Source organism: Mytilus galloprovincialis, chromosome 9 (assembly GCF_965363235.1).
Source record: "Mytilus galloprovincialis chromosome 9, xbMytGall1.hap1.1, whole genome shotgun sequence".
NCBI lineage: Eukaryota > Metazoa > Mollusca > Bivalvia > Mytilida > Mytilidae > Mytilus > Mytilus galloprovincialis.
Window position 1 is genome coordinate 92122419 of NC_134846.1, and position 12664 is coordinate 92135082.

Here is a 12664-nt window from a genome sequence, read left to right on the forward strand (position 1 = left end):
GATGTAAGAAGGCAGAGTTAGCAGGAGATTACGATCCATTTTTACTTGAACTACATGAAGAATTTTTCTTGATCTATCAAGAAAATAAATAAAAAATTTTTTAAATTATTATGTTTTTATTTCAAAAAAAAACCATCAAATTTTGTTCATACAATTCTTTCCATTACATCAAATTTTGTTCATACCACTGTGTGTGAGTGAAATTTTTCGGTTTAATACTATATGATTCCTCATCAATTACCACTCCCCCACTTAATTTAAACTATCATCAGTTTCTATTCATCTTCATCTTCTTTCTGTTCATCATCATCTTCTTTCTGTTCATCATCATCTTCTTTCTGTTCATCATCATCTTCATCGGTTTTCTCTTCTTCATCGGTTTTCTCTTCTTCATCGGTTTTCTCTTCTTCATCGGTTTTCTCTTCTTCATCGGTTTTCTCTTCTTCATCGGTTTTCTCTTCTTCATCGGTTTTCTCTTCTTCATCGGTTTTCTCTTCTTCATCTTCTTTCTGTTCATCATCATTTTCATCAGTTTTCTGATCCGTTTTCTGTTCATCAATTTTCTGATCATCCGTTTTCTGTTCATCAATTTTCTGTTCATCTTCATCCAGTTCCTTATCCATTGCTGCAAAAGTCATAATTAAATCGTTTCTGACCTGTTCGATTTTACTTTCATTATATCGATGCCATAGCTTGTCATGCAAATCAGCATTCTTTATATCTATCCAATCGTCTCCTAGGACAAACCAAATCTTATCCTCGTAATATACATCCTTAGCATTAAATTTATCTGTTTTCTTAAATGATAGATCGTCATTATTGACTACCAAATTAATAATCTGTCTGATATTTTTAAACAGAGGAAGATAGAGTTCGTTGCTATTTACGATCCTTGCGTGAATACACACCTCCATGTTGATCTTCTTCTTCTCTTCTTTAGTATACTTCTTTACTGGTAGCATTAATTTTTTATGTACAGATGTTTTGGCTATTCCTTCGTCTAACATCTTCAAGATGTCGACTTTAATCCCTTTATAAGACTCGACATGTGCCTTGTATATATCCAAGATTTTGCTAATCCATTCGGTATGAGTGGCCATTTTTTTTATAGATTGTGTCTGATTTATTTCTCAAATGATTTTTTTTATAATAAACATCTCTTAAATATTCATCTACTGCCCACGCACTTTTTAAAGTGAAACAATAAAATTATTTTGCCAAATAAGCCAAGTAATTTTATTGTTTCGCCAAAAAATATATACCTTAAAATAAAACTAATTAAATTTCATAAAGAAATAAATCAATCACCATGATTCTCATCTCAAATGGAGAAACGGAAATTTGTAAATTTATTACCTCTGAATTGAAAAGCTCATATGCGTGTTATTGGTACGACGACTTGAACCGTGCATTTTTTGGTGGACGGGGATATCAATGCACAATAGATACCGTGGGAAAAAACAAAATAGCGCATACTGTATTATCTTCCCTGTTAATTTTAATACGAGATGCTCCAAAATATGGAATGATTACAATCAGAGACATTTTAGGTGCTTGTTATGCGTTAAGCATACCACCCATGCATATTTTATATTTTTGCGACGATTATAAAAATAATGAATACTTTCAACAGTTTACCAACATGGCGATATACGGTATTTTAAATTTGAAGGTGGTAGCGTCAAAACCGGACCCGAACGTGCTTGAATTTAATATACTCAAGGCTCAGTATCAAGGTAACAGTCAGTTGCAGTCTCACAATGCCACGATTTTTTACGCCTTAAAGCAATGTCGCGATAAAAAATTTACAACTACCCAAAACAGAATATTGTTTACTTTGTTTGATGAGGTCTCCACTTACATGAGGATAATGTTAGAATGCCAATTAATGACGAGTTTCAGATCCCACATAAAAATAACAAGAAGTTACGAACATTACACCATGGGATACGTGGAATCGACTCATTCTTCGTCCAAGTGTATGTTAGGAAATTTCGCTGCAGTATATAACGTTTATATGATTAAAATGGGAAAAGAATCAATGTGTTTGGATTTGGGGGAATACACAGTTGATAAAGTTAAACCAAAACAGACCCCACGAGTAAATAACGTATTCAAACAAATGAACGATGTGGAACTGGCAATAAGACGTATTGTAAAAGGGACGAAAAACAAAATATGCTTCGATAATGATGAAGGTGGTAAACCGTTATTTACAAAACCTAATTATACATACGCTAAATACAAAGAGAAAGTTAAAAAACACCTCGACATTAATTTTGATTTAGATAACAAGGCCGAACGGGTTTTTTCCATTTACACTGGTATTGTTTTACACGCTAATCTACTCATCGTAGGAGACATTAAAAAGGAAAAAATCATCTACAAACCTCTAGCGAGATTCATTAGTACGCATAAAACAATGACATGTTCGTACTATAAAGAAATAAAGAAGGAACGATTCAACTGGGTAAAGTTTAATTTGAACTGTCAAGGTGAGGAATTTTTTATCCGTTGTAAGTTATTAACTGTTCATGATAAAATTAAAAATGAATGCGATTTCGCCAACAGTAAAGCAAAACTTTTCATTAGTAATCAATGCGGATATATTCATGGATTACATGTCGGCGTCATGAACGTACACCATTACAGGACTAAGTTGTTAAAGGAAGTGAATTGCTTTAAGATCCAGAGCTTTCCCGCGATTGAAGTAGTAGATGAAGTTCAAACTACCAAATCTAGAGATAATATCATTCATCGCGAAACGGTGTTAACGCGTATTCACAAAACACACTCGATGATAGATAACATGAAATTTCTTAAGAAACACATTTTTCCGCATTGTGAACGAATAGATGACTTGCAGGAGATTGTGTACAATGTAGAATCGTATTTACGTCTAATATTAAACGGACCCTTAATGGGCATACTTAAAATGATGTACCTTCATGAATACGATATCGATGGACAAGGAGGTGATAACGATAAAAAATTAAAATCTAATCTGGTAAACATTTTCACAAAGTATTTATGGATTGATCGATACATCATTGCTCAAAACGATAAGAAAACTTTAGCACCAATGTGTTATAGATTTAAAGAGTGTGCAGCCATTAAAAGTACCAGTATTAAAACGAGAAAAAACCGGTTTATCGATCCTCCCCCGGTTGTAGACGATCGAGAATTGTTAACTACAATCGCTTCTCTATTTGATGATACGGCCGTGGGTATTCTAACACCTCGTCTGTGGAAGGGACGTGGTGCTTTCAGTTTCCTAGACGTTTTAATTCTAGCACCCACTAAAACCGTATACGGTAAAACGGGGAAGCGTCTGGTAGTGGATCTGTATAAATTGTTGAAAAAACACGGAGGAAAGAAATTGTTTCCAGACTGTTATAAATTATTACGTGCCTATAAATTGACGCTTTTTCCGAATAAATGCAATAAAAAAAAATCTGTCAAACCGACGGAAGAGGAGGAGGAGAAGATAATAAAAGAAAAGAAGGAACCACCGGAAAAAGAAAATAAAATAAAGAAGAGTATCAAGGAAAAGAGAATAAAAGATAAAGAAATTAGAATAAAGGATAAAAAAGAAAAAAAAGTAAAGGAACGGAAAGAAAGGAAAAAAAAGGACAAGAGAGATGTTAACGCTTGACACGAATAAAGTGATAGAAGAAATTACTGGTATACTGAAACAATTAGGTGCCAATTTTTTAGCTACGTATTTAATTTACATCATATTAGTGTTAGCATCATTCGTTGTAATGATACTATTCTGTTCTTGCTGTGGATCCATGTTTGGGCATTTAATGTGTGTTTTTTGCTGTGACTGTAGTAAAAAGAAAAAAATATACGAATTATAGCAATTAAATTAGAACAATAAAATTGTTTCCTTAAAATGTGTAGTATAAAATGAGCCTAAATAAACATTTATTTTTATTATTAAAAAAATGGCATTCACCCTAGTATCCAGCGAAAAGCTTGGTTCGTTCATTGAAAAGCTAAACAATAATAACGAAAAAATTATAGTACAAGGAAACGCAAATCAGCAAAAAAATGTATTGGTCATTGGAATAGAAGGGGCGGTCGGTGCGGGTAAAACGGATTTGATTAATTATTTAAGTCAAATCTCACCCCCCGATAACACAACCATTATTTTTCAAAGGGAAGACATTGCTAGCTGGTTAGATTATCCAACTAAAGATCTACCGGGAACTTTTTCTGAAACTTCGATTAACTTACTACAATGCAACGCTTTAAACAGACAATTTGGCATATACGAAAATATGTCACAAAACATGGCTAAGGCAATCAATGTTTTGAACGAAATTAATGATTACGTTTCGAAACCGAACCACCTTCTAATCTTAGTCGTAGAACGAGGCACAGAAGGTTCAACTTTTCTTACTAATCTCGATGAACGAAACAAAATGTTAACCGTAGATGAAATGAATCACCTAATCGACCAACAGAATTATTCGGGAATCCCTTCAGATAAAAAAATTTTATTAGATGTACCTATGGAAGAAAGCGTTAAAAAAGCAAACGATTCAGTGTCCAAAACAAGAATTGAAGATATTTGGGAGCATTACAATATGGCACCACATGATTATGTCGAGGAGTGCCACAAAGTCAGATGGTATAAAGAACGGGAAGAAAAATTCAACGAGGTTCGACTGATGATAAACCGGTTCGGTAAGGAATTCAGATCCAGAAATAATCCTAAGAAGTATCCCGGTCATATCAAATGTCCATATCCATGGTGCGATGTGTGAAATAATAACAATTATTATTGGTGTTATTGCAATTTTTTTAATGAACACAGTCATTACAATAAATGTCAATTTTAAAAAACTTATGGTTGTTCTGTTTAATTAAATTTTCATTTACTATGAAAATGTTCTTGGTATCAAAGGAAAGCAACAGGTCTTTTCCATTAAACACATTATAGAGATCATCATCATCATTGTCGTCGTCGTCTTGTTCCATTAATATTTCCTGATCATTTTCTGGTAATTTAAATGTCTCGCTTATTCTGTTAAGCAACTTTGTCATTGTAATAATAAGTTTTGGATTTCCATCACCAGTTTGTTTTTCATTTTTTAGCATATCGGTGAACAGATCTCTCAACGCATACCCTAATAATGTGCACATTTTCGTTTGGCTGTCAGAATATATTGTATATAATTAAAAAAATGTTAACACATTTAAAGTTATTTTAAAAAAACAATATTATTGCTGATTTAAACGTTCAGTTACGTGATTTATTAATCTTCATTACTTATAAAACGATGTCAGTAATTCCATGTATGGAATCAAAGGAAGTATTGGAACGCTTAAAATTGATTGTTTTATATGAGTAGTGTCAGCACGTATGAAAAATACTGGTATTTCCTCAGTTTCGGTTTCAATCTCCACTTCGGTTTCAATCTCCACTTCGGTTTCAATCTCCACTTTTGGTGGTAGTGGTGGTGGGTTATTCGGTCTCTTCTCTAGTATATCAAATAGATCCTGATTGACGACGTAAATGTTCTGTTCATTATAAATGAACAATAATTTGTTTTCAAAGAAAACGTTATAAGTGGTGATAGTATCATCTACCGAAATCTTCTGGTCAAACTCTTTCTTTTCCTCTGATGTCAATTCACATAAACTAAAGTCATTATTCGTCAGAGACATGTTTTGCAATAGATTAATCACCTTCGAAAACTCATTAATCATTTTTTCATTAGATGCCGGACCTGCTTCCACTTTATATTTAGCCAGAAATAATTCCCTCTTCAAGCTTTGTTTCATCTCTGGTTTCGTAATAAAGGCATTGTTATATCCTCTAGCTTTAAGAGCTTCTACCCATTTTGATTCCATTTTTATGTTTGATTTTTTTTCGTATATGAATTATATTGATTCTTTTTTTCTTTTATAATCAGTTATACTGAATTGTTTGAAACAAACAATAATATTGTTTCAGCAATAAAATGTGTAATATTGTTTTAAATTACATTTTATTGTTTCGACAATAAAATGTGTAATATTGTTTCGACAATAAAAAGTTTGGTTTTTATTGTTTCGACAATAAAATGAGAACGTAATATTGTTTCATCAATATTATTGTTTGAAACAATAATTATTAATATAATTGATACAGACACGGAAAAAAATTCAAACATAAAAAATGTCATGTCAACATAACACCGAATTTGAATCACTTGGAATATGCCTGGAAAAGCCTAAGTATCCAAAATATGCCTCCTTGCCTGCTAGAATCAGTTCATTTGACGGATGGCCATCATATTTAGACCAAACACCAAGCGAGATGGCCATGGGTGGTTTTATGTATGCTGGTTACAGTGATTACGCAAGATGCTTTTTTTGTGGAGGAGGTTTAAGAAACTGGGAACCAGGTGATGATCCATGGGTTGAACATGCACGATGGTTTCCGAAATGTATTTTTCTTATTCAAAATAAAGGAGAAAATTTCATCGACGCTGTTCAGAAAAAACACAAGAAGGAACTAGTAAGTAAAATGTTATAACATTGTCAAGCAATAAAAAGCCATTACGGGTCTAATGCATGTTAAATTAAATCATGATTTCTGTTTCAGGATGACCAAGAACCCAATGCAACAAATACACCAGAGACAAAGCCGAGAAATGAAACGCCTTCCTTGAATAACAGTATAATACAGAGAAACATAATACATGGGCAATTACAAACTGTTGCAGCTAGAAGTGTCATTGAAATGGGATATACAAATCAACAAGTTATAGATGCTTTTCAGCAGCTATCAACTTCAGACAAAGGTAATGATATGTTAAAAGACAAACATTTTTGCAGTGCAGTTGTATTAATAAAAATCAATTTAGTGCTTTTTTTTCTCTAGGATTACACGCATTAAGAATGCAATACCATATTATATTTCTTAATATTTTCAGATATGAATAGCATATCAGCAGTAGACATTATGTACATTTTACTAGAGGATGACGCGCATCCTCAACAGAAAGGTGCCAAATCAGACGTGACCCAACACGAAAAAACAAACACAGTTTATCCTCAACAGAAAGGTGCCAAATCAGACGTGACCACAAACACAGTTTATCCCCAACAGAAAGAAGCCAAATCAGACGTGACCCAACACGAAAAAACCAAAAACACAGTTTATCCTCAACAGAAAGAAGCCAAATCAGACGTGACCCAACACGAAAATAACACGAACCCGGCAGGTGACCACAAATCAGATAGTACCGTTACACTGAGTACTGGCTTAGACAACACAGAAGTTGGAGAGAGTTTACTTGAAGGTATGCTTTATATTTATTTGATATTGCAATTTGACATTAGAACTGACTTTCCTTGGCTAAGATAGTATGAACTAAGCAATTAAACATAAATACAGAAACTCTAATTTTCTTATTTCAGATACAGAAACTCTGTTAGAGGAAAATAGACACTTGAAGGACCTGCGACGCTGTAAAGTGTGTTTAGATCGAGAGGCATCCATTGCATTTCTGCCATGCGGACATATTGCGTGTTGTGCTGAATGCGCTCCTGCCATGAGGAGATGTCCCTTATGCCGGACGTTTGTGAAAGGAACAGTAAAAACTTATCTTGCATAAGTTACTTTCAGTGACTCTTATAAAGCAAATGCTTCTTGTTATTTATCCAAGGTCTTATAATGGACTTTCTGTTGTTATTTTTATATTTTTGTTAAATAATACATGTTGTAATATATTTTATGTATTGTTATAATTAAAAAAATAAATTAAACACCTCTGTTTTTTAATTTTATAAGTTAAATTATATTTTATTGTTTCAACAATATTACGTCTCATTTTATTGTTGAAACAATAAATAATCACCTTTTATTGTCGAAACAATATTACACATTTTTATTGTTGAAACAATATTATTGTTTATTTTAAACAATTCAATATAATATAATTCATATACGGGAAAAAATAAATTAAACATAAAAATGACCTCAAAATGGGTAAAAGCTCTTAAAGCTAGAGGATATTACAATGCCTTTACGAAACAAGAGATGAAACAAAACTTGAAGAGGGAATTATATCTGGCTACATATAATTTAGAAGCCTGTCCGTCATCTGATAAGCACGAAAAAATGATTAATGAGTTTTTAAAGGTGATTAATCTATTACAAAAAATGTCTCTGACGAATCATGACTTTAGTTTATGCGAATTGACATCAGAGGAAAAGAATGAGTTTGATCGCCTTCACCAGAATATTTCGGTAGATGATACTCGTCTCACCACTTATAACGTTTTCTATGAAAAAACATTATTGTTCATTTATAATCAAATGAACATTTACGTCGTCAATCAGGATCTATTTGATATACTAGAGAATTTACCAGATAATCCACTAATTGTGAAGAAACAATACAGCATTGATGATATATTGGATAGACTAGAACAATTACCAATATATGTCACGCTTGAATTTGTTAAAACCATTCATATAAGTAAGGAAGAGTTGATCGGATGGAAAACGTTACCACCACAATTTTTAGCAGGTCACGTAACTGAACGTTTAAACCAACAATAATATTGTTTTTGTTAAAAAATATTATATATATTATATAAGGATGTACATAATAGCAGACAGAAAAAAGATGCCTTATCCGCCTTACTTACTAAAAGCACATCACCGTCAGGTGTTTGTTGATACTATTTCACATTTGGATTTGCTTAAAACTACATCGGTTCCTCAGAATCAAGAGGCAAAAACATGGGACGAGTATTTCGAAAACATTGAGTATTACAAAAAGGACGTTATTACAAACATAAATTGGGAACGCAATGTCTTAGTTATTTCAATTGACGGACCATCTGGATCGGGCAAAACGAAGCTCATGAAGTATTTGCACACGACAGACCTATGTCCGTCTTTACAAGTTACTACCATTTTTCAACATATAAACAATGAACGATTGAACGATTTTCCTGTTCATAGACTTCCGTTTGAAACTAGAGATGCGCCACCTGGGAGTGACTTTAAGGTTAATTTACTAGACAGAAACCTATGCAGTTCTTATCAACGACAATATTGCATATACGAAGAAACTTCCGAAGTAACAGCTCACTACATTAAACTTTTACAGGCAATAGACGAACAAGAAGTACGTAATGGAAACGACAAACACGTATGTGTGTTGATAGTCGAAAAGGGCGTGGATGGAATACAGTTTATGAATGAGAATGAAGAATATGATTTCTCTTCCGGCGAAACGGATTTTCTGGGTAATCTACGAATTGGGCGTTTCATTCCTGCAGACGAAACAATTTTATTGAGAGCACCGTTTTCGTGTGATGACACCGTTCCACTTCACGTTGAAGAAGAAGAAGAACATTACCGATTAAACTATGACCACCCCTACATAAAAAAATGTACTAAACTCAATGATGTTACCAAGAGTTATGGTGCCGCCAGACAAAAGATTAGTAACACAATATTACGGTTTAGAAAGCAAAAGGATAAATACCAAAAGAGAAAGAGAAAACTAAGAGGACCTTGTGTTAGAAGCGTGTTAACGAGAAGCATGACAGAATTTTTGTACTGTTATTACTATGAGCTGACACATGGAAGAAAACAGGGAGATAGTCGCATATAAAAAAAACAATTCGTTCTAAACAATAAAATTGTTTCATCATTGTATTATTTCTCTAACAATAAAATTGTTTTATATAATGGTATACGATTTTTTTTCCTATTTATACTTAATGTACAGTTACAAAAAAAATCATATTCACCCCGAACAGTCAACATACAATACATTAAAAATGCCAGTTCAGAGTGTGGTACAACTGGGAGAAAATGAAAAAATTACGTGGTGTCCTGGTTTATGGTTTCGAAATAAGATGACAACTCCAGAGGTAAACAAAATAGTCAATAAACATTTCGAACCCGAAATACCTATAGAAAGAGATGACGAAGAGTCTAGTAATATCAATGAGAATCACGACGTCTTGATTATTAACATTGATGGACCAGACAGCACTGGTAAATCAGAGTTAATTGAAGAAATTCAAAACGGTGGTTTGGAAACTGGTGGGTTGTTTACAACTATGGCATGTCAAAAAGATGACAGTGAAATTAACATATTTTCACCCGATGATAAACCTACTTACGTAAAGCTGTATGACATTTATAATGACATTTCTTCTAAGATGAAAACATGCATCGATTTTATGAATGATATGCATGAAGAAATAGATAGTTCCATTCACGTACCGATTTTAATTGTAGAGAGGGGGCTTGATGGACTTCAGTTCATTACCGATTACTATGGAGAAAAGGGTGAACTTGAATTACACGAAAAACAAAATCTCACCTACCAACAGAACCAGTGTTTCATTCCATCCGACAAAACAATATTGTTGGAATGCACGGAAAACTCCGAAGGATTAAGTGCTCGTTACAATAACAATTCTCACTTGTACATCAAGCAGGCGTCTTTGAAGTTAAACTATAAAGCAAACAAAGAGAACGTCATAAAACAAGTGAAGCAAATGATAACAGACGAGATGATAAAATTTAAGAAGAACAGAGATAAGAAGAAGAGGTCCCCTATCCAGAGACGAACCATGAAGACTAGAAGCATGTCGCGTAAAGGCAATAAAATGGGACACTGTCAGTTGCAACATGGTAGAACCGGTAGTTTACGTCGTATATAATTTTTTGTCAATATAATTTTTTGTCAAAAACAATTTATTATTATGAATAAAAAAAATATATATAATCACAACTGCCTTTTTTTACATTATTATTTCATTACAACCCATTGACAATGACACATCAAAAAGAAACCAGAGTCGTCAACGTTAAAAAAAATGGTTTACCTTTAATTGGTTACAATTCAATAAACGAATGGATGGCCGATCCAAATAACTTGTACATCGGTAGAGACATGTCGTTTTATCCTGCCCTTAAAAATGTCAAAGGCAGCAAATGGCGTAATCCTTATCGTCACAAAAGAACATCAAGACAAAAGTGCTTAAAACAATACAAATCGTTTGTTATGAATTCAAAGTTGTACCATCAGTTAGATGAATTGGAAGGTAAAGTTTTGGGATGTTGGTGCTCACCGGAACCTTGTCATGGCAACGTTTTAATTGAATTGATCAAAGAAAAAAAAGAAGCAGCTATTACTGCAGATAAACTAGATGAAAAAATAACAGCAGTCGCCGTTACTAAACTAAAGGAAGAGATTATAGCCTCTGATAAATTAGAGGAAGCTATCAAAACAAATGTAGCCGATCAAAAGTCATACCCGTGGTTTTGGCGTACTTCAATGACTCAAAGTGAAGAAGAAACTGCTATTGCAGCTAGTGAACTTGAAAAAGACAATTAATTAAAATGTTTTTATTGTTTAAAAAAAAACAAATGTTTATGCTGATTCAATAAAAATTCCAGCTGCAAAGTTTTTGTTTTTGTCTTGAGAACGACAATACATGTTGAATAAGGCAAACTTATTTCCTAGATACATATTGACTGGTGTTTGGTTTAAGTCGTCCATCCCTTTAATTACTGCAATATCATTTTCATTCCAGGTAAAATCCAAATCATTGTTGAATGTATACGAGCAAGGTTTTCTCGCGAAATGTTTCGTCAGTGTCTTGTCTGTTTTACAAGATGAGATGAAATTTTTCTCTCTGGTAATCACATCGTTCATCCATTTTGTAACATTCTTTGTTTGTTTGGTTATGTCTATTGGTATGTGTAATAAAGAAGGATGAAATTTAGTAGTAGACTGCGTAAGAGATTTTACGGAATCTTTAGAATCGCGTCTAGACTGTTTTCTTTTTTGTTGTAACAGCGGCAATGAGTTCCATCTACCCAATTTCGATCCTGACATTGGTGTTGGTACGGTAAGAGCATCAGGCACTGTAGCCATTTGATTTATTTTTTTTAAATAAATAGATAATGTTTAGGAAACCATAGCAGGGGAAAAAAGGGATTTTAATACTGAAAAAAAAACCTTATAATTATCCGAAGCGATAATATTACTTGATTGAAGTCGGAAACGAAAAAATAATATAACAACATCGAAACAATATTATGGACATTGAAACAATAAAAAAGTCGAAACAATATTATGGACATTGAAACAATATTATGGACATTGAAACAATATTATGGACATTGAAGCAATATTATTGTTTGATACTTAAAAAAATATTATAAAAGAAGGAGCTCGCTCGTTTATTTTCATCAAACGATTACAGCAAAAATAAGAAGAAGATGTATAATTACGCAGCAGGCAGAAACTTCAGTTGTTTTGATCCACTACCAGATCATTTATTGGACAGAATGAAACCGTTTAGAGATGATCAAGAGAAGAGATTCAAAACATTTGAAAATTGGACATGTGAACATGTTACACCCGATGAATTAAGTACAGATTATATGTTTTATACAGGATATAGTGACGTTGTACAATGCTCCTTTTGTGGAACTAAAATTAAAGATTGGGAAAAAGGTGACAGTGTTGTTGCAAGGCATAACGAGCTGTCGTCAATGTGTCCATTGGTGGTGAAGAGACTTACAGCTTTTTTTCCTAAATACGCATTGTATTCGGAAAGAATAAAATCTTTTATGATAAACGATTTTGTCGTTAACACAGCGAGATTAAATATGCCCAAG

General features: G+C 33.1%; 1 protein-coding gene across 1 annotated transcript; it reads left to right on the forward strand.

The window, feature by feature from the left end:
* The first annotated feature begins 6313 nt into the window (after positions 1–6313).
* On the forward strand, positions 6314–7616 carry LOC143046878 (putative inhibitor of apoptosis). Its single transcript, XM_076219938.1, has 4 exons — positions 6314–6514; positions 6602–6800; positions 6933–7004; positions 7420–7616. The coding sequence occupies exons 1-4, from the start codon at positions 6314–6316 to the stop codon at positions 7614–7616; spliced, it is 669 nt and encodes a 222-aa protein (XP_076076053.1).
* The last annotated feature ends 5048 nt before the right edge of the window (positions 7617–12664 follow it).